The 25,706-nt window shown below is 46.0% G+C and overlaps 1 protein-coding gene across 3 annotated transcripts; it reads right to left on the reverse strand.

The window, feature by feature from the left end:
• Positions 1–554: 554 nt before the first annotated feature.
• PPP4R3B (protein phosphatase 4 regulatory subunit 3B) lies at positions 555–24,741 on the reverse strand. 3 transcript variants are annotated; one of them, XM_042812109.1, is made up of 16 exons: positions 24,570–24,741; positions 23,636–23,691; positions 16,619–16,717; positions 14,510–15,130; positions 12,083–12,160; positions 10,923–11,039; positions 9,870–9,986; positions 9,341–9,472; positions 8,251–8,353; positions 7,307–7,348; positions 6,885–7,043; positions 6,131–6,300; positions 4,421–4,560; positions 3,829–3,992; positions 3,204–3,406; positions 555–2,337 (listed from the first exon to the last, which is right to left on the reverse strand). In XM_042812109.1, the coding sequence occupies exons 1-16, from the start codon at positions 24,709–24,711 to the stop codon at positions 2,242–2,244; spliced, it is 2,439 nt and encodes an 812-aa protein (XP_042668043.1). In that variant the 5' UTR covers positions 24,712–24,741; the 3' UTR covers positions 555–2,241. The 3 variants fall into 3 exon arrangements, with proteins under 3 accessions (XP_042668043.1, XP_042668052.1, XP_042668034.1); XM_042812118.1 differs by having other exon boundaries at positions 3,204–3,328; positions 3,829–4,013; XM_042812100.1 differs by having other exon boundaries at positions 3,829–4,013; positions 24,570–24,740.
• Positions 24,742–25,706: the final 965 nt, after the last annotated feature.

Below are 25,706 nucleotides of genomic sequence, written 5' to 3' on the forward strand. Positions count from 1 at the left end.
AGCTCCTGACAGCACTTGAGGAGAGAGCTGATGGACGTGGTGAGGAGCACTGAGCGAGCACTGAAACGCTTCAGTCAGAGCCTGAGGAGCTGCCTTGGGTAGCTGTTCAAAGAGCATCAGGACAGCCTGGGTCCACGGGCCAGCTAACAGTTTTTCAGCCTTAGGTTAGTAAAGGCACACGGTGCAACTGCTGCTTGAGTAGCACTGGAGGTGGTTTATCATCTTTACTGATGGAGAAAAGACTCGAGAAGAAAAAGACGGCGGTCAGCGGGAGAGCAAGCACGCAGCAGCAGTACTGCAGGCAGCTCTGCTTGGAGCAGTGAGGGAAATTCAGATCCTCCACGTCCAGAGCTGAGGGCTCAGCACCGCCATCCCCAGGTCCACACGAGTGCCATCCAGCTGCACCTGGCTCAGAGGTGGGAAGAGCTCGTGTCCCCATGTAGCAGTCACTAACACAACGGCACAACAGCTGTTCTGAACGAGTGTTGGAAGATGACCGCGCTTAAAATCCTGAGTGAACTTACCGTGTACAACAAACCAAACAAAAGCAGTAATTATGGAATTACAGGGTCACATTTTAATTCCTGAATTGTACAGTTCAGCATTAATATCACCACGTGTATACAAATGGTGTAAAACAAGTACAGTGGTATTTTTAATACAAAATAAACTTCTGTTTTATGGAAAAACTATACTTCATATCTACACAGACAGCCCATCTTTTTCCAAACGATAGCTAAAATTAAAATTAACTACAAAATCTCCAAAACAGAGAAACTGCTTCAGTTCAGACTATTCCAGGAGAAATGGACCCATAACACATTACAAGAGTGATCTACGTGGTGGACTGCAGCTGGTTTCGTAGCTCATTCTTTTTTTTAACACTTCTGACATCACGTGCTGGAAAGTTTCCTCTCCCTTCTTCGCGATCTCAGAACACATATGGGCAAACTAACATTAAAATATTTACAGTTCGCTTCCTGTTCTTGAAATAAAACCCTGGACCTGGCCTCTCTCAGCTCACCTAGCTTGGCTGCGCTTCATTTACCTACGTGGAATGTACTTTTATTTTCTATCTTTGAAAAGCAGCTTTCGTCTCGCACCCAGACCGAGGTGCTGCCTGCTGATTCCGCCCCAAAGAACTTCTGCTCCTAGAATTCCACCTTGGTCCACACAGACTTTGCTGTTAAACGCCACTAAACCCGTCGCTAAGAAAAACCCGTTAGTGTTTCTTAATACCACCTCAGCTACGCAATTTCAAGTTGCAAACAGGGAGATCTGCTCTGAGGAGCTGCAGCTCGTTTCTACCAAGCACAAAATGATTCCGATTCCGCGTCTTCCACAGCGTGAAGCCCGCAGCTGTGCGCGTGCTGTGAGCACAGCAGTCCCTGCAGATGTTTGGGAAGCAGTCAGTCCTTGGCTTAGTTATTACGGGATATCTAATGGGGGGCTGGGGGGAACAAAAAGAAAAACAACAACCAACCAAGCAGAACCATCTATTCTGCATCCAGCTTCCGTTTTATCCTCTTGGAAAATAGAAATTAAAACTGATTTTCAATCGTTTAAAAAAACCAAAACCAAACCAACTCAGCATGCACTAAAAATGCAGTGTCCCTCCCTCCGACCGCGAGAAGTTTCATTTGTAATAAATGGTCCCAGAAATCTAGATTGTTCTTATGCAAATACAGTTAGTTTTCCCTTATTATTTTTTTTTTTAATTTTTTCAGTTTTTTTCTTAAAGAGGCATTGCTAAAAGAACACAATGTGACAGCACCATTACAAAATTAAGATTACCGGGTTCAAAATTTAAGCTTGATTTGTTTTTCCGAGTTCTGTTAAACACTGGGGAAACCCTGCAATAGTTTTTTTTTTTTAGAAATCGTTCCCTTCCCCCCCACGCCCTCCCAACACCTGAGACTTTCCTTGCTGAGAAGCCATCATCCAGGTTCTGTGAATACCAACCCACTTTTTCTTTTTTTTTCTTTTCTTTTTTTTTCTTGACAGCCTGAATGGCAGACTGACTCCTTACTTACTAGAAAGACATTCAGTTCCTTGGAAGCCTTGTGTTTACAGAACTAACCCTTTCTAGCTCACAGACCGAGTTTCTTTTGCTACTCCTTGCGTTATCTCATGTACTCGTGGGAGAAAGCTTTCTCAATCAGATTCTTTTTAGCTCTTAAAACAGTTGCAGCATTTGAAACCCCGTAATAAAAAGTTTTTATTCCAAAGTTTTGGTTTCCTTTATGAACCCAGACGAGATCTTTTCCTTGGAGATGTCTCTTCCTCTTCGTCGTCGTCTTCATCGTCAGGATAATCCACCAGGCCAACTAGACTTCCCTGCCAAGCCAAAGAAAAAGAACAAATCTCACATTGAAAAAGCACCCAGCGGAGTGACATTTTTAGAGCATGCCTCCCCCAAAGCTCATCCAGGACACACGAGCCTGCAGAACGCCAGGCTTTTCTTAGGATGGCGCTCAGATCTACCAGTGCTTTACAACTGTCTGTGAAGTTCAGTAATTCTCCTCTAAGGAGTTACAAACACCGAGTGCTATTTGCAAGCTGGGGATTGCCTATCTCCTTGGTGATGCCTTTTCCATTCACAGACCCATTTGTCTTCAGAGCATCTTTCAATCTCAAGGGCAAAAGAAAATACTGAAGCATCCCTGCTCCTCTGCATCCAGCCTCGGAATTATTTCAGATCTCTGTAAGCTCAAACTGCTGCTGCAAAACCTAATGTGTACACGCACATCTTCCTGGTAAGGCTCAGGAGTGTGCAATAAACATTTTAGCACACTCATCTCCAACCTCTCCTGAGCTTTCAGGCTGACAATGCAAACAAAGCACGGACAAGACATACCAGGTGCATCTGCTAACTTCCGAATTTCATCTGCTTAAAAGCACTGAGGCTCTTGACAGTGCAGTCCACTGACGTAATAGAGGGGGAAAAAGTAAGTCACCCACACAAAGCAGGAATGGACTCGGAAAAGCTGAGGGCTGGGAGCAGCGGAGTTATGCAAAAGATGAGATGACAGCCCGGTGCATGAGCAGCAGGTTCCCATCCCCACTCACTACTTCCAACCTTCCCCAAAGCAGCAGGCAGCAGACAAATGCACACTGCAGTAAGGCACCAACCCAGAGACCAGCGCCGACCTGCAGCTCCGCTGCCCTGCGTGAGGGCAGCTGCTCTCACACACATCTCCCACCTTTGTGGCTGTCACTGCTGTGGTCAGGGTGGCGTTCTTGGAAGAGGAGCCATTGGAGCTTGCTGGTGATGTCTGAGCTGCCACAGATTTGCTGTTTGCACCGTTTGCACCATTGGCTGCGCTGGCTGAGTGGGAAAAAGTGAACTTGAATCCCCCAGCTGAAGTCCTTTTGGGAAGATTCTCTTTATCTTCACTTTCCTTAGCTGAGGGACAGAATTTTCACGCGTAAGTATCAGCCATGCCCCACGCAGCACAATCCACATCACTGCATCATGGGGCAGAAGCAGCCTCTTCCTAAAATTCTGGTTTAAACAAGCAGCTTGCTCGCTGACCTCATGCAAACAAAGCGTGCCAGCACTACAAGTGAGAACGGCACCGCTTTGGCACAGGGGTGCTCACCCAGCACACACACAGACATTTGGTTTTGGATGCCAGTTAAAGCAGGTGCACGTGAGGAGCAATCGTGCTTGTTTTAATCCTCACCTGCCTCGCAAAGACACACTGGCGGTTCATCCCTCACTGTGGAACACCTTTCCTCCTGCTTGTGACTCAAACCCCAGGTGTGAGCACACAACACTCCGCATGTCTTGCACAGAGTAAATATGGTGGCAATGAGATGAAATACCTTTTTTAGTTTCCATAAACTTTTCGTAGCTGTCTGGAAAATCATCCTCTGGTTTAGACTTCTCAACTGGAGGTACAACAGCTTCACCTTCCTCCTCTTCATCTTCATTGAACCACATTTCTTCATCCTCCTCTAAGGCTCTTGCATCTCTGCGAAATCTATTGCTACGCAATATAGATGGAACACTGTAAGAGACACACAACGTGTGGTTCAAGTGTCAGGATCCCACAGGACAAGAAATGGCTTCTGATGCCTTAAGGTAAACCGTTCTGCCACCAACAGTTTGACCAACACCACAAGTGGCAAGAAGGCAGACTGAGGCCCAACTTGGAATGAAACCGATTCTGCTTTTAAGCGGAATGTCTTCTGGCTAACATTTAGCGCGCTGACAAACTGCACTGTACAACAACAGGCCAATGATGAAAGCCAGACGTAGGTTTACTCTTAATGCATATAAAAATACAAAGAAGCTCACACCTCAACCACAGCTTCCTGCTTTTTCTGACATTTATGAAAGAATTAAAAAAAAAACAACAGCAGTAAGCTGATACTACGTGACACTAACAGTAGCATTGCAAACTATAGTTATTACCTGTTCAGTTTCTGGTTTTGCCGGTCTTTCTCTTGCTCATATTTTGTCTTCAACCCCTTGAATGTCTGAACGTATTCGATAGATTCAAGTGCATTATAAAAGTTTTCAACTATATGTGCAATAAGCGACTTAATATCTTCCTGCATAAGAACAAAGCAATATTTAAGTCTGCAGAAGTTCAGAAAGCTTTACAATTAATTTTAGAAGTAACTGATGAGTTGTCCTAAGTGAATTACAAATTATGTGGCCAGCAGGGTCAGGGGAGGGTGGAGCGTCCACCTCTGCTCTGCCCTTGTAAACTTCATCTGCAGCACTGCATCCAGGCCAGCACAGGAGGGATGTGGAGCTGCTGGAGAGGGTCCAGAGGAAGGCCACAAAGATGCCCAGAGAATGGAGCACCTCTCCTATGAAGAAAGGCTGAGGGTGCTGGGGAGACCTCAGAACAGCCTTCCAGTACCTAAAGGGGGCCTACAGGAAAGCTGGAGAGGGACTTTTTGCAATTGCATGTAGCGGTAGGACAAGAGGGAATGGCTTTAAACTAAAGGAGTGGAGATTTACGTTAGGAGTTACAAAGGAATTCTTCACTCAAAGAGCAGTGAGGCACTGGCACTGCTGCCTGGAGAGCTGTGGAGGCCCAAGGCCAGGTTGGATGGACCCTGGGCAGCCTGAGCTGGTGGGAGGCAGGAGGGTGGGTAACTGTGGGTGGGGGGCAGAGGGGGGAAGGGACACTTTAAGGTTCCTTCCAACCCAAGCCATTCTGTGACCACGATTCTTGTAAAAAGCATAAAAATCAATTGCTGTTTTTCACAGTATTTCTCAGATTAATAGACAACGCTCTGTATTTTACCAACCCTATTTGTTATATTTTGATTAAACCATGATACTCACTATCCCAGACTCGGCTTAACTGAGGAAAAAAAAAGTTTCATTAGGCCCTGCTCTCCCCCTAAGTTTTACTTCTCTTTAGTTCTAAATAGCTGCATCTGCACATGTGGAACATGGCACCTTTTGTTCAGCCGCCCAACCATAAGCCTAATTGTGTTGGGTAAGCCTTAACACTCAGACCAAAGGGCAAAAGACATCTGAAAATACAACACACTTCCCCTTTTTCTGGGGATGACAGCAACTACAACACCCTACATCTAAAAAGTGCCTTCATTTTCACAGGCCACAAAGACTTCTGAGAAGACTCCCACGCCACCATGCTCACAGCACACAGCTCAGCACCTGCTCTAAACCCTCGTTTCCTACCCCACAGTACAACAAGTGGTGCTCCTGCTCGTACTGCCTGTCCTGTCCGTGTGCTGCCGGTGGAAGAGCCATTGTTTCAGAGCTGACACCATCTCAGAAAGGACAATGATCTTTCCAATTTACACTCAAATCGGTCTCGTTTTCCTCACTTCCAAGTCTGCTTTCGAACAACTCAGCCACTTACAAGAATTTTGTCTCCAGGATGCCATCTTCTACACAGACACGGGTATAAATAAGGCTTCTACATTTATCTGCACAGAATGATGGAGTAAAACGAGCACGCAGCAGCGTACTGGCTCCTTTCCATTTTTAATCTCTCTCTGGGATTTTAATTTGTGACTTTAATTACTATTAAATATTTAATTCCTGTGAAGTACGTGCATTTTGTTCTGCCTGGGGTGACTGGTGTGCATATATATACACACACACAAGAGCTGCAGAAGCTGCTTAACCACGTACCACTCTGATGAATTCAAACAGTTCGATCACAGCAGAGTTGAGCAGATTGTATCTGGTTCCATTATCCAGCAGAGCATTTATAACCGGCTCAAAGAGATTCCCCTTGGTGATGTAACGGTTGTAAAATTCATCTTTCAGGCCAATTATCCTCCTCATGAAGCGAAGAGCACCTAAAAAGAAAGAAATGAAAGAGTAACCACACATCCAGCCTCCAATCCGCCCCTCCTGGCAAGAACTGAAAAGACAAATTCAAAACAAACATCTGCAGACAGTTAACTTGCTCTCCTCCTCCATTCTCTGACTTTCCTCTGTATCTGAATGCCATCAGGATCCATCAGGTTCTTTTTGAAGTAGTGCAATAACAAACCTCAGTGAATGAAGAATTAAATTAGTTCATTCCCATGCTTCTGCGTGCACCTTCCAGAACCACGTATCATCCAGTCCGTTTGCTCCCCAGGTGCAGCACCAGATTTAGGAAGTTACTTAGAAAAGACAGGACTTCCACTTAACACACAAGATCATAACAGATCCCTGCTACCACATCACCAGCTGCAGTCATTCTCCCTCCACCACTCCAGTTAACTCCACTAACAGATATCTGCCACTTCTTTTTTTCAGACTCACTAAACAGCAAGCCTGTAAAAACAGAGATTTACCCCAATTCTGTACTTAGGCTTATCCTTTTATTTACAACCTATCCCATGCAGTACAAAAAACATCCTGAGGAAGGAAACTGTGGCAGCTCCATACTCACACAAGGCCAGAAAAGTGTGTTTTGAGTTCATCAAAACCAGCACCCTTCTTAGCAAATCCTTGTTCATAATGTAGTTCTTGATGTGATACGTGTGGTGCTCCACACAGAAAGTGAGCAGCTCCAGGATTAAGGCGAGCAGCTGTGCTGTCTGGTAATTATCTGCAAGAAAAATGTAGACATGAACAGACACTGAGGAGGAGGATCTTTCAGAAGCAAGAGAGACCGGAAAGGGGAGAATTAAAAACACAGCTCCTCAGAAAGAGATGAAAATGTTCTTCCAGCTTCTTGCTAGCTCAAATGAAACCCAGCACCCACAGCTCTTTAACAGTAAGTATTGAAGCAACAAGATGAACTTTCTTCTTTAAATGAAGATGTGCATGATACAGAACAAGGTTCAGAACTCAAGGTCAGTTAAAACTTACCAGGACAAATTGTGTTACTCTTAGTGGACCCAACTACTGCATCTGATAAATAGAAAACAAAGCAAATGTAAGAAAAAGTCTTCAAAGCACTGCAAATACACAAAAGATAGGGATAAGTAGTTCTAGCAGCTGTTTGAGCTTTTAATTTAACCAAAACTGAGCTGCAGGGAAGCAATCACAGGCAGAATGCATGTCAGCTGACATCTCAGTGCATCTATGTTACAAAATTTCAAACGCAAGTAGGTGGAAGTATGTAATCTAACACTGAGGAGTATTATTCCTACACAGCTAATTCTATTTTCTTCAAATATCTCCAAAGGAATGCTCCAGATATTCTATTTCTGTTCCCAGTTAACACACATTTGTTTTTTTTTCCACTCAACCATGAGAAAATGGGTACCACCAAATCAAACACATTTGCAAGAAAAAGTGCTTTAAAAAAAGCCTGACTCAGAGGCTGCCATGACATTAAGTGTCTGTGTAAAGCATTTAACTGATGTGAGTGCTAATTACGTAATTAAGTGCCAATTCGTTCACCACCAAGTCAGAGAAAAGAAGAAGGAGCTCCACAGAGCTTTCCTTCAGCATTTCTCCACTGTTGCCTAATCCAGGCTTCAGTCAATCACCTGAGCTGACAGGGACTTCCCACACCATCACAGCATCTCTGCACCTGCTCTTCCAAAAGCCTCCCGTGAGCTACAGATGCAGCTTCATGGCAAACATCCTCTTTTACTGCCTGGCTAACACTGGCACACGTGAGCAGGTGCCTGAGAGCACAGACCCGCATGTCACCACGCAGCGCTGCAAGGCGGGCTGTGAATGCTCTGTGCTCACAGAGGCCCAACAGTTTCCAGGACACACATTCCCATCTTGCATCACAGGCTTATTGCTGGTATTTCCTAAAGCTCAAAAAAACAAGATTTTAAAACCAGAAGTAACATCACCTTTTTCACATTTATCCTCTGATGTGTTCGCCAGAAGTGGAGCAGTAAGAACGTGCATACAATGGTTGTAGAAGAAGTTGAGGAATTCACTTTTTTCTGTTTTCTAAAACAAACAAAACTTTATTAAACATTGGCAACTGCACGTGTACTCTTAACTAAAAAGTAGCAGCAATGGAGGTATCCTGCAGAAAACTGCACCCAACCCCCTCTGGTCTGCCTGCATCTTCTTGTTTGCACCTGCAATGTTAATCTCTCTCAAGGTGTATTTCTATAAGTGATCTGAGACACCAAATCAACTTAAATACCAATAGAAAAAAACACGGTGGATGCAAACACACTGAAAAGACTGACTGTGCCCTCACTGCTTCACAGAGCTTGCTTAAACCACTCCTGAGGGCATTAATTTTACCCATAATCACCTGCAACTCATCACAACAAGCATCACCGTGTCTATTTCCTTACATCCTATACAGCGCATGCCAGCCAACACACAGTGTGCCTTCTTAAGAACAACACACATTAAATATGCTTTGCATTTAGGAGGAGGTTTTTCACCCAGAGGGTGGTGAGGCACTGGAACAGGCTGCCCAAGGAGGCTGTGGATGCCCCATCCCTGCAGGCATTCAAGGCCAGGCTGGATGTGGCTCTGGGCAGCCTGGGCTGCTGGTTGGTGACCTGCACACAGCAGGGGTTGGAACTGGATGAGCACTGTGGTTCTTTGCAACCCAGGCCATTCTATGAAATACCCTGGCATGCTGCTAGCTGCAGCTGCATTGTGCCACTGGTATTAAAACAGCAACTCGGTATAACTGGACTCTCTCATCCATGTATCCATAGCTGAGCTACCAGGAGCTGTGATCAAACTGGTGCTATTTCACTGCAGCCTTCAGCAGTCTGTGTTACCAAACCCTTGGGCAACGCCATATCCACACGTTACCAAAGGAAGCTTCAGTTTCTCTTACAGCTTGTTAAAATTGACGCTGTAACAAATATTCTTTTTTTAATCCTCTGATGAGAACAACAAGACGAAAACCAGTTTCTTATTTTTGCTGAGCTGGTGAAGTGTCTTCAGCCCTCTGCATTCCCTTACATTAGCTGTGGCCAGCATGTTCTCTGGGTCTATCAAAGTGCGCAGGAGCCCCATCAGCTGAACAGCCCCGCCGAGCTCAGGATCAGTGTCACAGATCATCTGCTCAATGACCACATTGATGAGGAGGATGTCCTGAAAAAACAAAGCTAAAAATGAGGCACGGTTTCAGGAGCCCAATGACTTCCACAGCTCACACATCATCTCTTTTTTCCCCTCCGATAATGAAGCAAACTGTGAACATGCACAGAGCTGCACTCAAACACCGGAGTTTTTGTCATGCAAAACCCACCTCAACTAAAAATCACTGCTAGAAAGAGTTATGAACTTATTGCTGTGCACATGCAGGAATCCACCATACTCAGAAATGTTTGCATCTGACATCTATTTTTCCCTGTGTTTCTGCCATCTACATTTCTGCACTAAATGCGTCTCAAGTGCCAGGGAGGCTTTTGGTCTGTGGGTTTTTTTGTTCTGTTCCCAAACGAATACATTTAATGAACTCAACAAACTTTACAACATGTTTACTTACATCATCGCTCTGCTGGGCCTCTTGCATTACAAATTCTCGGACCATGGATGGACTAAATTCTACCAGATAAGAAAATATATCTGTAGCAGCAGATCTAACTTGCAAATCGTCCATTCCCTGGGAAAATGAGATCAATTTAGCAGGGAGTTACAAGCTTTGAGAGCACGTTATTATTAAGATTTACGCGGCAGCAGAACAGTGACAGGAGAAAGAAGGGATTTTTTTCCCCATCATCTCCATCCTTTAGAAGATCACAGGGATGTCTGTCGATTTGACACCTCTAATTTAGGCAAGAAATGTTTTATGGTGTTATTCCCTATGGCACTGAAGGCTAGTATGCAGAGTTCTGTAGAAAAGAACCAACTGCATGTTTTAGTATAAATTCATTTGTACCTCACTCAGACAACAAGAAAATGTGCAGTTTCTAAGCTTAGAAGATTAACAGGATGGGAAACACTCGAAGCAGTCTACACGTGGAAAAGAAGCACAAGATCAGAATTTGTCCCTTAATCACTTAACATTCATATTGCTTTTACATTTGTACACAGTTATCAAAGAACGTTGACATCACAGGCTGTTTCCCAAATATTAAAACAAACAGCACAACAGCTTCCAGCAACAGCAATGGCACACAACTTGTAACATCAAGCAGCAACAGATGCTTCAACCAAAGGAGTGAAAGAGCATGTTTTCACATTGCTGATTAAGATGGATTAATCTGCTTTATACCACTGAAAAGGCAGGATTAGGATAGGATAGGAACAGATAAGAGGTCAAGATTATCTAAAAATACTTCTTTGGTCCTATTCCAACTACAACAACAACAACACTGAGCTGAACCACGAAAGAATCCTTTCTGAATTTTACACTTGTTGTCAAGAGCACTGCGCCATCACACCAAGCCAGAGCAGTCACTGCAAGCAAGTGGGGCCACTGCTACTTTCAGAAGAACAAAGCCATCCAATGAAATTACAGAAAGGCATCGGGCAGATCTGCTGAAAGGTCACACATTTTCCCCCCTTTTATTACAAACTGTTCTGAATTTTCACTTACCATCACAATTTCAAGAGCTGGAAGGATTCCCAACTTCGCCAAAGTTTTGAAAAACGCATCTCTGTTCTGAGGTTGTAATGTCTGAGAAAATGCACAGAACTCCTTGAAAAAGTTAACCTGTAACACAGGGGAAAAATGAGCATTTGATTCAGGAAAGTATGAAATGGTTGTGATTTGTATCAGTTTGTGTACTGGCTGGGCTATGCCTGCCTGCGAAAGGGACCGCTCTGCTCCTCTCCTCCAATGTTCAGCATCAGTGAGGCAACATTAAGGATGAAAGGAAAGCCAAAGCAGTTAACAACAAGATTTGTTAAGAGGCTGAATTTACCTCAAAGAAGGACAGTCATCTTGCAGCTATTTTATCACATTTAGCATGGGAAGGATTTCTACTTCTGCAGTTTGCCTTCTGTTAAAAGAACAAACACGTTCTCCCTCGCTGAAAACAGCCACTCTAGATTTTAGTAAGGCAATTTAAGCTGATAAAGAGTCAGAGAGAAACAGGCTGCCCTAGGAGGCTGTGGATGCCCCATCCCTGCAGGCATCCAAGGCCAGGCTGGATGTGGCTCTGGGCAGCCTGGGCTGCTGGCTGGTGACCTGCACACAGCAGGGGGTTGGAACTGGATGAGCATTGTGCTCCTCTGCAAGCCAGGCCGTTCTGTGATTCTATGTTTGTAATATACATACTAAGAGACCATCGTTAACCCTCAGCCCCAGGGCTGAAACAATGAGACTGAGCAAAATACAGTGAGAAAAAGCAGTAACTGTATGGTAAGCCTAAGGGAGAGAGCATGCTGAAGGGCACTCAGGATCATTCACATGCCAAGATGGAAGGGACACACAGGGATCTCTGAGTCCCATCCTGGATCCAGACAGCACCACATGCAGCTTGTCAACGACCAGTGAAGGAGGTGCATTTTCAAGCTTAAGACTTATCTTAGCACCTGCACTTTCTCAGTTATTGAGAACAAATAAATCAGATTTTTACCTCACACGCAATATTCTTCCAGCGAGTACAAAATCAGAGACGATGCTACATTAGAAATGGTTCCTCTAGGGTTACAAAAACACCTGACTGGAGGCAGAACTAGAAAAGCTCCAGTGTTCCTGCTTTGTGTCTGAAGATTAAAGCACTCCAACAAGTCCCCAGCACAAGGACTTACCAATTCACATCGTTTGTCATCATCTGTAGCTTCATCTGTTAGTTGTGCAAAAACTTCGGACAGAAATTTTTCATCTTCCTGCATAACACAAAAGGAAAACAACTTACACAGGCCAGCTTACACAGCCAACTGGCCTTTAGAGGCTGACACTACAGAGTCAAACTTAACTACTTGCTCACTTCTTAGAAAGGAAAAAAAACCATGCGCTTGTAGATCTGGTCAATAAATACATTTTATCATTAAAAAGGGAAAAGCAAGAATGCAAGCTCACAAACATCACTTCCAGTGCACTCTTTCAGTCCTCACGCTGTGCAGCAGCGCCGCACATGAAGCTGAGGACGGGTGAAGTGATCAGACCTGGCTCCCAGCAGCAGGACTCAGCAGACCTCTCCTCTCCCTGCAGCACTCCGCTCCGCACCTCACAGCACCACAGGCTCACAGTGTGACGTCCTGCTGCCAGCAGGCAGCACAGTGTCACAAGTTCCACTTCTGTATAGGCCGCTTTATACTCCAGGCTCCCTCTCTGTGCTGCATGGGTCCTTCCTGTTGGGCTACAACTGCACAGCCCTGCAGCAAAGCTCTTCTCAGCAAGCCAAGCTCCCCTACTTGTACCAAGTTCAGTTTTTGCCCATCTGGAAAACTTTTCTTCCCCACAGTCCTTTACATGGAACAGTGCTGGTGTTCTTTCAAACCAAACTGCCTGTTACTCTCCAAACACAATACAGATCTTCAAGCCAACGCTAACGTTAAACTTTACTACAAGTGATACCTGAATCAGCATCAGATGGAAGATGACCCACACAGACTTACTGGTTTATTTTAAGCACTGCTGGCCTTAACAGCTAAATTCAGCCTGTTAAAAAAATCGTATCACAACAAGCAGATTGTGTGCAAAGCTGCTGCAGCTGTAGTCCTCACGTCCCGGAGCGCAGCACAGCTCCAGGCTCACTTTCTATTCTCACTCTGCTTCCCACCCATCAGAGCCCTGCTGCTGCACAACCTGTTACTCCTATCGGCCGCGTTCCCCACTGGTGCGCCTAAGGCAGCAAGATTTCTAATTTCTACACCAAACCCAGAGGAGGATTCTTATGCCACACAAAGAAGCTGATTTACACCAGGAAAGTGGGAAAAGTCCTGAACCTCCTCTTAGCACCACCGCACAGCTCCCCAGAGCTACGACAGCCAGAAACTTCGGCCTGTGCTTTCTGTGTCACCCTTGAGGCAGGCGAACTGATGGAGGTAGCAATGCCACTTGTAGATCAACGTGCATGCCTCAATTACAGTGCTAACACCAGATAAACTGTGTGCCATCCACTCATCCCAACCACAGCCCAGAGGGCAGTGACAGAGAGCACAGAACTGCCACAGTCCAGAGCTTCACTGAAGAGTACCAGAGAGACGAGCCACGAAGTGGGAGCTTTCTGCTAAGGTACAATTAAACGTTCAGTGCAGTAAAACTTCAATGGAACATGAAAACCTTTTCTTTTTTCAGTCTCTCTCTAAATGGAAGTAGGACTGCGGCCCTGGGAAAATGACACTGAGTGTATTTTTACATTTTAAGAAGTGACTAATGCAAAATAATAAAATGGGAAAGATTTCCTGAACCAAGCCATTCTTTTTGCAAGAGAGACCTACTTTGCTTCTTTCTGCTGTTCAACCCAAGTAAAAAGCAGCTCCGAAGCTCATCCACGTAGCTGCCTTTTGTTGTTCCTTTGTGTTTGAGTAGTTCTAGGTTTTTGGGTTTTCTCTCTCCGCTCCTCTACTGCAGTCCTTAGAAACACCCCTCATGGCACTGTTATTCCTCCACTGCCTGCTTCCTTCCACAACTTTCATATTCTTTCCTTCAAATGAAAACTGACACGTCTGTGAAGTTCTGCTCCTCCTAAATGCACCATATTCCAAAGCAAATGGACCACAAACAGAACCAAACCACTCTGGCAGCCCTCAGTCTGCACAGAACATGAACTGAAAACACCCAAATCATCACCGCATGCATGCAGAGCACTTCACATCTAAGGCTCTTTCCACAGTCCACTTTGTCTGCGACCATCAGCTGCTTTTAAGTCTATTTTTGACTGTGAAGTCTCCAGAATATTTTTCAGGACCTTGGAATTGCAATATTTTATGTGTTATTACTGTGGGATATCAGCAGGAAGAGAAAACCAGTGAATCAACTGCTTCGTATCACAACATGAGCATCAGACATCAGTACAATGCATTATTTACAACATACCGAAAGCCTGTAAATCTGAAGTCTAATGTTTTTAAAAATCAAAAATAAAATTAAGGTATCAGAAATCAGGGGAAAACATGCAACTACTTCACACAGTGAAGAGCCATAATCAGTTTTTGCAACTAGATCAATTGCAAATTGCAACTAGATGCATCTACACACCAGGAATCCATAGCATATTAAAAATCACTTACCTGTAACATACTGACAATCTCAACTTTGTTGAAGAAAATAAAGGAAGTAAGGGTAGAAAGAAAATTCTCTTCAAAAACCGATGGCGTCGGCAAGATGATGTCCTGAATGTACTGTACCCTGTAAGTCTGATGGATTTTTTGCCTGAGTTCAGAGTCTGTGATAGGAATAACCTCCTTAAATTTTGCTGTTTTGGTCAAGAACTCCCTGTGCCGTTTTGGCTGAGCCAAAGAAGGGTCATACTCAAGGCATCCAACAACATCCATAATACACTCATCAGAAAACATCACCTCAAACAGAGTTGCTTTATTGAGGAACAAAATTCCTCTAATAATTTCATACAAATGATGCAAGCCTTCTGTGTTCTCTAAATTCTCGCAGACTTGGAAAAGCTGCAATAGTTTTTTAATATAGCCTTCGTTCTCCAGGGCCAGAGCTAGCTTTTCTCTACGGATGGGTGAGGAGAGAACAGAGGTAACAAGGTCAGCAATCTCTTCAAGTTTGTTGAGTTCACAAGAAGGAAGGTCGATCAAAGGACTGGTTTCGGGCATTTCTTCTATGTGCTCCTCTTCAGACTCGATAAGGTCCTGTGTGACTTCCACTGAAGGATCCTTACCCTGAACCTAAAAGCAGTGCACACAGTTAACTGTCACATCCCAATACGTACGTAAGAGCAATCAAGCAGAGAACGTACATAAATCCTTTCGTGCCTTCAGCTGCCTGGGATGTTTCTGGCCATGAGGAAAAATAGTCAGGTCTGCTGCCTGTGAATTCTACAGAAGATGCTGCCATTACCTCCAGTAGGTATTTGTCAAAAATCAAACAAACCAACCCACCAACACCTAACCACATCTGTGCAACAAAGAAATCTGAAGCACCCTGAAGATAAAATAGAGAAAGTAGAGAAGGGCATAACAAAGCCTTCTTTCAGTATCTCAAACAGAAGGGAAGACTAGGGTATAAAGTCATGGCAGGAGCCCACAGCTATGCTAACGTGATGTGAACCCTAACAAAAAGACCAAGAACAAAGGCATACAGGTATAATGGATGCCCAAACTGAATAGGGAAAGAGGGATGCAGCTGACCCCCACTCCACACTCTTGCTCTGTTGAGCATGCTCCCCTCTTTCCCCCAGCCTACTCATACACCCTGCACTTTTCCTTTCCTGTACTCATCCTAAGATTCATAAACTCCTATCAGACCTCTCCCACAAAGGATCACCTCCCAGAGGGGAGTCTCCAAGTGCTACGAGCTCTGAAATCCAATGAAAGAACTAAGGCTAATGGCTGGCACCATCTGACCACAGGAAGACCTTCCTTTCACACTGATTATCAGATCAGCCCACACAGGACTAACTGAAAACCTGGACTATGTACGAGACATATCTGCAGCCACTAGCATCAGTTCCTTTCAGTATTTCACAACTGACTGAGAAGATTCAAACTCAGTATGCTTTGGAGTATGAGAAAGCATCTTAATCAGCTATTTTGGTTCTCAGTTTCTTTAGTTACAGCTTTATGTTCTCCAGAATCTGAGACAATTAGGATCAATTCTGACACAAAAGTCTGGGCTTCTTCTGTGAAGTACACGTAGGTGTAGTAACTCCCCTCACCTGTTATTAGCAGAATCGAAAGTGTGAGACCTGAACTCTGTTACCTACTAACACAGGGCAGGCTGAAATACCCCCAAGACACGGTGAGTAAGACTCAGGCCTTGATGGAAACATGGCTGACATCCTGAGCTCAGACAGCAGTGCCAGCAGTGCCTCTCACTGAGGGAGAGCTGGGCCCACACGTATTGCAGCTGATTACAACCAGCAGCTCCCCACTGGACGGTTCAAATCCAGCACTCGAGGTTTTCTAGTTTTTAACCTAAAAGAAAGTCAAAACCTGGGTTTCTCTTGCTGATTTCAAGAGCAGGAAGGCCAACTGTGAAAAACACAAATTTTGTTCTAAGGAGTGGCAACTTAAGATTTGACACAGAAAAGCCACAGAAAGCAATGACAAAGACATGCTTGTTTTACAAATAGGTTTTAAAAGTACAACACAAATACATGAGAAGACAGAGGACACTAAAACATCTGCAAGAAACAACAGGAAATTTTCATGTACCTGGCAGATTTTTTCCCAGATTTCATCACAGCCAGCTTTTTCTTGAAAACTCAGTGCTAAGTCATAGTTCTCTGCTTCTGACCACACAATCAAGGTGTCCTGTTTAAGACAAGAAAAACCAACAACAAATGCATTCATTGCTCAGACAGTTCAGATCTTCACCAGGGATTCAACTGTATTCTGCAGAACCACATCTAAGGAATAAGTAATAATTTATGTTACCTTTGTCAAAGCTTTAGTCTGAACTTTAGTCACTGAAATCTTAACTTCTCTGTTCTGCTCTAAAGGACATCACTTTTTTTTTTTTAAATGAATGTTCTCTTGTATATTCAGCTTTCCATATTGAAAACACTCATAATGGCATTTCTCTGCAACATACAGTAGTTCTGACTGTGCACATGAATGCACACAAAAAGTAAAGTAAATCTGTAATGTAAATATGAAAAACCTGAAATTCTTCTCAAGCTGTGGATGAAAGTAAAAGATCATCATTTCCTTCTCAGAAGGAGTTTAACACAGCTGTAACGACGTGAGAAATAAAGCCTTGAGTATCACAAACCTCAACACATGCAATATGCTTTCCTAAACCACAAGACATGCCAGTTTTATGTAACCCAAGCAGTAAGTTACTATCAAGCCCACAAACACCTTGGCAACAGATATTTTCAACTGAGCCAGTTTTCTTTTCCTCTGTAATTAATTGAATAATAACTGAATAATTAATTTCCACCTCTACTAATTGAATATGTACATTTGAACAATAGATTTCACATCTGAATTTTGGCATAGACTATAGGAGATCTTTTTTGGTGAGGTTTTGTTAGGTGACGTGCTGCTCTAAGTCACGCATTCCTCTTAGCAGGCACCTAAAACATCTTCTGACTTATCTCACTATATGACACTACCAGTACAGTCCTTTGTTTTGAAACAAGCCTGACTTCCTCATTTAGGGTAGAATATTTCCAAAACAAGGCCATTCAAACACATACTGAGCAAACTTGCAGAGCAAAGCTGCATGAACGTAACTTAATTCAGAGTGGCTGAGAATTTCAGTGCATCAGGCTCAAAACATGCGAGTTACCAGGTCTGCAGCAGAGCTGCCAGGTCAGGAATGAAGCCTGTGCTCCGACACCCAAACATGCAGCTCTGCATCCCACAATAAACCCCTCTGCACATCAAGTGCTTCACGCCATCTGCTCTCTGCTGGCTTTGACAGCTCCAGCAGAACAGTTCAATGCTGTTACATCTGTTAACTTCCTGAACTGCTACCACAACTTGTTTTAAGCTCCAGTAAACCCTCGCTTCATGTCAGTAAGGCAATTCACTTCCTATTTTTGCTGAGGACAATAATAAGCACACAACTTAGGGAGGCCCGTAAGTCTTGACCCTTCACCTTGTACTTTTGTCACAAACAAAATACCTGAGTGATGTTTTCAAGTTCAGCAATCAGACCCAAGCAAACAAGTGGGGGGCTTACAGACACCCAGTGTATTAGAGGAAAGCAACGGGCAACAAGGAGCAGAGGTCCCAGTGCCCTCTCCCTCACATCCCTACCCCAAAGGGCTCTCAACCCTGGTCCATCCCACGTCCAAGGGAAGAAGCCTTCTCCCAAAGGTCTCAGAAAGGATTACTGCCTTCCCAGGTGATCCCCACTGCTCCCACCCCCACGTCTCACAGTCAGCGTTCCTTCATCCTCCCTGACCCAAGCTGGGTTAGCTCAGATCTGCAAGCAGAGCCGGCAGCAACTGGGGGGCAGCTCAGGGAGCAGAGAGCTGACCTGCAGCTGCACGGCTCACAGGGGGCCTCTCCTCCCACACCGCGTGCCAAACAACTGCTGCAGCTCCACAGCCAGCAGCTCTCCAGGGAGCTTCTGCAGCGTTCTCACAACAGCCAAACGCGCTGCTGCGCTTCCATCTTTGCTTCTCAGGCACACTACTGCTTCTCTTATGGCAACCTTGATGATGAAGGCCTACTACTAAATCAGCTTCTGTATTCCCCAGGAAAACCACAAGCCACGCTAAACAACAGCAATTGTACAAGCTCAGTATTTCTCCCCGTATCTGTCTACTTTTCCTTAAAGAGAAAGGTCTTCCCTAGCAAAGCACTGAGCTCACTGCAGTGCTCACAAGAGCTCTTTGTTACCACAGTGCCCTCATAGGACACCTGCACTTTCCTGCTACGTTTTCCCCGCTTTGGGGTTGACCCACGTGTGCAAACAGCACAGCTTCCTAGGCTGGCACCACCCTGCTCACAGCTGTTGAGTCTCGTCTGTGGCTCCCAGACAGCTCAGTCCATGCTTACAGTGAGCATGACATTGGAGAGAGAGCAGGGAACTGGCCTTCAAGGAACAGGAACAGCTGGAAACTGCAGAAACTGAAAATCCAGTCGGCTCCCAACTCGATTCCAACAGAGCTGCACAGAACCCAAAGAAGAACACAGCAGAAAGAGGTCTCCCAAGGGGTCACTCGGCCTTGCCAAAGGAGCTTATTTGCAGGAAGTGAAAACAATATGTAGGTTTTTGTACCAAATGCATTAGCAATGATTTTGATCAATAAATTTGATATAGGCTCCCTGAAAAGAGCTTGGAATCACTTTCATTCAAGTACACGTGTGCTGTGGGATGCCTGTTACCACCTGAAGACATTTTACAACATAAAATCAGTCAACAGTGTAAAACAGAATGATTTAACTGATGCTGCAAATTAATAGCATCAACTTGTCTTTCCTGTAACATCCTCCTTTAAAAACACTTGTCTTTTACAGACCAATTCAATTAAAGAGAATTCTTAAGTACAATTTCTTGGGAATTGCAAAAATCAAAATGGGAAACGTATACCTGAAAGTGTTCTGTGAAACCACTGATGCCCTAATGCTCACAAATCAATGCTGCTGCACGTAAGCTGAATCCCAGAGGAAGCTTAATGAACGCAGGGTGAAGTCCTGCTCACAGCCCAGGATCACACAAGTACCAGACACTCATCAGCAACTGCATGCACCCACAGACTGTGCTTAAACGTTTGGTGAGAATTCTGAGTTACTGAATGGTGCCTGCTGCACTCTGCAATGCTTGCACAAGTTCTGTAAGTTTCTCCAAAAATATTTCCAAAGGACTTTAAGACATAAACTGTCTTAAGTGCTTCCAACAAATAAGCACAGAGAAGAACCACAAGGCGCAACCAGGATTATTCCTGCTCTCTTTAAACACTCCCACTCAGCTCACAGGCAAGATGCTGCCTGTTGTCTTCTTCAGTTTCATCAGAAAATAACTGTCCCACACTGAATTTACCTGTCAGCCCTACGCTTACTGCACGACCTAAGAGCACCCAGCATCACAGACTGACTGACACATCCCAGGCCCAGCTCCTTCACACCAACACTGCTCTGGCACGCTCAGATCAGCAGCAGCGATCTTCCTGAATCCACTCAAACGATACAACACAACACAAAGCAAGAAAAAGAGTAATTCAGATCAACAACCTGAGCTCTAAAAGAGCAGCTCACTTCCTCCTCACTGTCAGGGCAAGATCACAAAATGCCTGCTGCTCCCTCTCAGTGTCTCCAGGCCAGCCCCTCGCCCTCCTCCAATGCTAGCAGTGGGGGAAAGAGGGAGGTAGCTCAGCCAGCGGGAAGAGATGTTTGGTGGGATCAGCTCCTACAGCTGATCTGCCAAGCAGCTGCATGGATGCTCATGCTAACTGCTCAGCTGCCTTGTTGTGGTTTAACCCAGCAGCAGCTCAGCACCATGTGGCCGTTCGCTCCCTCCCTTCACTCCCAGTGGAATGGGGGAGAGAACTGAGAGGAAAAAAGCCCTAAGAAACAGAACTCAGACGTTGAGATAAAACCTATTTACTAAGAGAAAAGAAAGAAATAGCAGTAATGATAATTATGTTTACAGAAGAACTGATAAACAACACGATTTGCTCACCACCCACACTCCGATGCCCAGCCATGCTCACTGGCTGCAAAGCCCCCCAGCCAATTCCCCATCTTTATAGCTTTCTATGTAATGCCACAAGGTGTGGACTATCCATCAGCAGTGCTGGTCGTGTCCCTCTCGGCTCCTTGTGCCATCCCAGCCCCTCGCTGGCAGGACAGTACAAGAAGCCGAAATGCCCTCAGCTGGCCCTGTGCAGCACTACTCATCAACAACTCAAATGTTGGCATGTTATCAACAGTATTTTTCTCCCAGAGACACAACACAGCATCACAGCAGACACCATGAAGAAAACCAACCCTGGCCTACTTGAAACAAGCACAGCGTTGCACCACTGGAAGCATACTGAATCCCAGCCTCAAGCAACTCTGCTGACTTTGCCTGAAGCAAATCGCTCCGATGTCACCCGAATGACAGCAACTGTGCTTCAAGAGCATTCCTCATCTCACATCTGAAAACAGGCAACGCTCCTTTCGGGGAGCTCTACCATCAGAAGGTGCTGCGCACAGTGAGAATTTCTGTAGCAGCTTCAAGGCTTAAAGCCACACAGCTGCAAACGACCGCCCTCAGAGCCGCTCGGCAGGAACAAAGCAGCACAGCCATCTGATCTCACTGCAGCACTCATCCACCCTTCTGCCAGCCCTGCCAGGGAACAGTAACCTCAAGCAGAGGGTGGAACAACAGATGGGTGCGGCAACAACTTCTGAAACTGCTCCTGCCAGAGCCTCCGGAGCACATCTGACCCTGCCCTTTGGCAACCACCCATGCTCAGCACAGGCGTTTTGCTCTCAGAGCCCAAGCCCCAAAAGCAAGGTGACCTAAAGCTCTTAGGGTGCCCCTTGCTGTTTGCAGACGCGGAATCAGAGGCTCTTTCAGGCTGTGTGCTGAGCAGCCTGCCACTTATGTCATGTTTCTCGTGAGGAGAGGTCATGACTATTGCTTGCTAAGGCTGTGACAGAACAGAACCCTGCACAAAGCCAGGCACCACAAGCGGGATTCAAGAAGGCAGTTTTGTTTACAATTAGCCAATAGTTCTAGTACTACTCAGCACAAATTGGGAATTGTATACTCATGCACAGTGATTAAATATCAGTTTTTTTTTTTTCCCCACCCACAGAACGATGTTATGCAAATCATAGCTGAAGCAACAGCTACTCTGTAAGTGGATTCAAGTCCTTCTCAATGCGTAGGCAGGGCAGGTTTCCTCTCTGTCAAGGTGCACCATCTTGTGGCTTCCCCCAGACCCAAGGTGAAAGGCACCTCAATGAAATCTGCAGCTGAACTGTGACACCACCTGAAGTGCCTGGCCTGGACAGACAGGCACAAGTCCTCAGGCTGCCTGTACAGCAGACCTCAGCCAGGGTGCTAAAGAAAGACAATCCATGTTCTTATCTGGTCAGCCAAAATATTTTGCCTGATTCTTCCCACCGTTTTAATAACATCTGCTGAGAAATGGACTTGTGAGAACTACAATGTGAGCTGAGACTGAAGCACAGGACAGCCTAAAGTTTGGCTCTTTGCAATAGGCACATAAAAATTGAAGACAAAGCGCTAGTCAAATAAAAGCAGCATGAGTTCAGAACTGAGACAAATCTCCAACCTGTCCCTGGAAAACTCCCATCGTAAGTACTTAAAAATAAAAACAAAAAAATGAAGACTTCCCCAAAAGAGTGAGAAGCAAAGTAAACACTCAGCCACAAGGGCAAAGAAGCATGAGAACTGACAGTAAGAGCCAACCCAAACAAACTTCAGCCTAAGATAAGGTTTTTAGAACTACAGCCTAGATAGACAACAACAAAAAGCCAACCACCTAATTAAGTCAAATGAGACTTCTCTCAGTTAAGAAAGTTTTCAAACAAGCAGCTGTCTGAGGATTTCAGAGGACAGGCAGCAAAAGGAAGCACTTCCAGCTTTGCAGCAAGGCAGCCTGCACTGGTGTTTTTGTCAGGCGTCAGCTTCCTGCACCAAACAGGAAGCAGCTCAAGGCCTTTGACTCGCAGAAGCCTGCAGAACTCCACCAATATCTCCTGCCACCCACCCAAGAAAAGCCAGCAAGCATCACCTGACTGAATACAGCAACATCTCACCAGAGAAAAATGGAAACCACAGAAAGAAGCTTTCTGAGAAATGAGCCTAAGTCTGCCTGCAGCCAATCTGCATGAAGGCCCCCCTCCTCAAATCCTCAGAACGTAACTTGTCATCTGCCTTCTGAAAAAATTCAAAGTGAAACACTTCAACAGGCTCTTAATGATTTAGGAAGAAAATCAAATTGTTTTCTAGAGCTGAAACGCTTCTGGACAGCATAATGATGAAGAGCAGTATAAAACACTGAACAAAAGAAACAGAATCCACTGCAGAACAAAGAAATAGACAGAAAAAAAGAAAACCAACACAGAACAAAACCATGAGAACAATGGAGGCAGAGACATCAAGATGGAACACAGAAAAAGGAAAAAACGCAGTAAAAGCAAGAGATGTGGTAGACTGTTTCAGTGTGTTAAACAAAGATGACCTAATAACGTAGCTCCCAACTGTTCTGCTCCTTTGTGTTGCAGAAGCCTTACCCCCAGGAAAGGCAACTGTGCAGCCAAGTCCCCCAACTGCAGGCATCTCACTGAGGAGAGCAGGGGGTTTCAAAGCTTAAAGCACGAGGTCAACAGCAACAATAACAAAGCCCACAAACTCCTTTGTACTACTGTCAAAGAAAGAATGGTGGAAATAAACACAGCAGAAATCACAAGGCAGCTGAACTGTTGCCTTCCTCATATGTCAGTTATTTCACATGTGCAACCCCTGTCTCCCACTACAGGCTGTATGCATTTCTAACTAATTTTCCTGTAACAAGGGCCAAATATTACGCACAGATCCTCTTCAAAGCCTTCATTCCAAAAGGCTTTTTAGGAGAACAATATTCACGTTTCTAGAACACAAAGCCAGACAGCACCTATAGGCTCCTAACTTAAGTGCTTCAGCTCCACGAAAAAGCACCACCACCAACTGCATATCACACGTCTCTCTTCCTGCAGGACAGTCAGTCTGAGCATCAGTGATCAGAGAAGGTGCAGCCTGGTAATGATACTTACCTGCTGTTTTTGATATGCAGTGTTTGGATTTATCTTCGATTCTAGCAGTAGTGAACCTGAAAAAGTTACGAAGACATTGAGTTTAACAAAGCAAACATTTCCATGGATCTTACATCTTGAGCCTAACCCACATCTTCCAGGAAGTCCTACAGAACAATATTCTTTTGACATAATTCTAAGTAAGCCAGATAAAACAAGATTTAACACCTACAGTAAAACTCTAAATTCTCCACACCACGTTCTCCCCAGGGACCCAGTGTGACAATTCACTGCTTTAAGGGCCCTGTATCAAACACATACAAACTCACAGCGGGGAACATGCTGCACAGAATGAAAACGTGTTTGCCCACACAAGCCACGTGGGGCCATTTGCTTTTATTTCCTTCAACTGCCCTTCACAAGTGAATCATCCAGATAAACCCAACGCTCCACACTGTGTATGTGAGCAGTGTATGTATCCTGGCAACAGCTCCAGCGAAATCCGTAGGCTCTGAGGTGCTTTATTCAGCACGCTGGCACCTGTTGGCTGCTGAGCGGCCGGAGCGTGCCCTCTGCCAGGCACACAGCCGTACAGCGACTCCAGAACGTAAGGCAACAACACACAACACGACCTGAGCCCTTCGGGATAGCATCACTGAATTCCCAGGGCGGAAAAAGCCCTCCTAGAGCACCGAGCAGGGAAAGCAAAGGGCGCTCCAGAACCGAAAAGCAGCCTTTGCTGGAGCCGAACAAGATGTCGTCACGTGCATCAGCTCCATCTGCCCTCGGCCGGGGGCAGGAAGGAGCAGCGGGCGGGCAGAGCAGCGCAAGGCACGCGGGGAGAGGCCCGGCGGCCTCCGGACCGCCGACAGGGAAAGGGAAGGGAAAAGGGGAGCCCGGAGGAGGCGGCCCGGAGGAGGCCCAGGCCTCCACGCAGCCCCGGCCACGCTCTCACCGTCCGACTCGGCGCGCACCAGCAGCGACATCCCCTTGAGGCGCTCCACGTAGGTGGAGGAGACGTGCCCGGTGCCCCTGTCGTCCCATTGCCGATCCTCGTTCAGGGTGTAGACCTTCACCCGCCGGCGGGTGTCCGACATGGTGCGGCCCCGGCCTCGGGCCCGCGCTCCGGCCCCGGGCCCGCTCCGCCTCCGGGGGGCGATGGAGCCGAGAGCGGGCGTGGAAGCGGGGCGGCGGCCGCTCAGGGGCAGCGCGGGGCCTTTAACGCGCCGCTTTTCATGGCTCCCCGCCGGCGAGAGGGCGACGCCGCACCCCGGCTCGGGCCTCCCTGGCGCCGCTCCGCCGCCTCGGCAGCTACCGCGGCGCCGCCGCCATCTTGTAACCCGACTCTCGCCGCCTTTCTCTTCCTCCCAGCCCGGCCACGGGCTCCCCTCGCAGGGGCTACGGCGGCCGGCAGTTGCCTCGGCGCCGCAGCCGGGACGGCGGCAGCGGGCGGGGCGGGGCTGTGGCGGGGCCCGCCCGAATCCTCGCGCTTCTCGGGCCCCGAGCCGGGCAGTTCTGAGCCCGTCGAACCGAGCTTTCACGTCTTTGTAGCACACCTAATGCCCACCGTAAGTTACACACAGCACGTCCCTAAAGCCCGGCCCCAGGGCCGGTACCCGCACGAGGTCCATCACCGAGTCCTGAAAGCAAAGACTGACGTTTCGCTCACAAAAAACACCAGGATCGGTCTGCAGCATCTCCTTCTCCACCCACCCTGTCACAGCAGCACCACCAGCAGACACTGCGATGTGCGTTTTGTTGCACTCCCACTGAAAACAAAATCCTTACCAGCTTTTGCAACAGAGATACACCTCTGTGTGCTTATGCTGAACATCCTTTCTGTGCCCATCTTCTAAGTACAGATGAGCAGGTTGGTAATTCTGTATAAAGGACTGCTGTAGTCTGACTAGCCATGTTAGGAAGAACACAAGGCAGCTGGCTTCCCAGCTTCTACGTGGTGGATATTTCTACATTATAGGGCCTGGTGCCCTTAAAGTTTTGCAGATCAGGATTATTTCTGCTCAAGTGAGAGCCCCATAGAAAGAAACATGCTAAAATGAGCTCAAAACTCAAAGGTCACAGCATGCTGCTG

This window comes from Centrocercus urophasianus, unplaced genomic scaffold, assembly GCF_019232065.1.
Source record: "Centrocercus urophasianus isolate 14NV4802_14NV808 unplaced genomic scaffold, USGS_Curo_1.0 seq_10, whole genome shotgun sequence".
Classification (NCBI taxonomy): domain Eukaryota; kingdom Metazoa; phylum Chordata; class Aves; order Galliformes; family Phasianidae; genus Centrocercus; species Centrocercus urophasianus.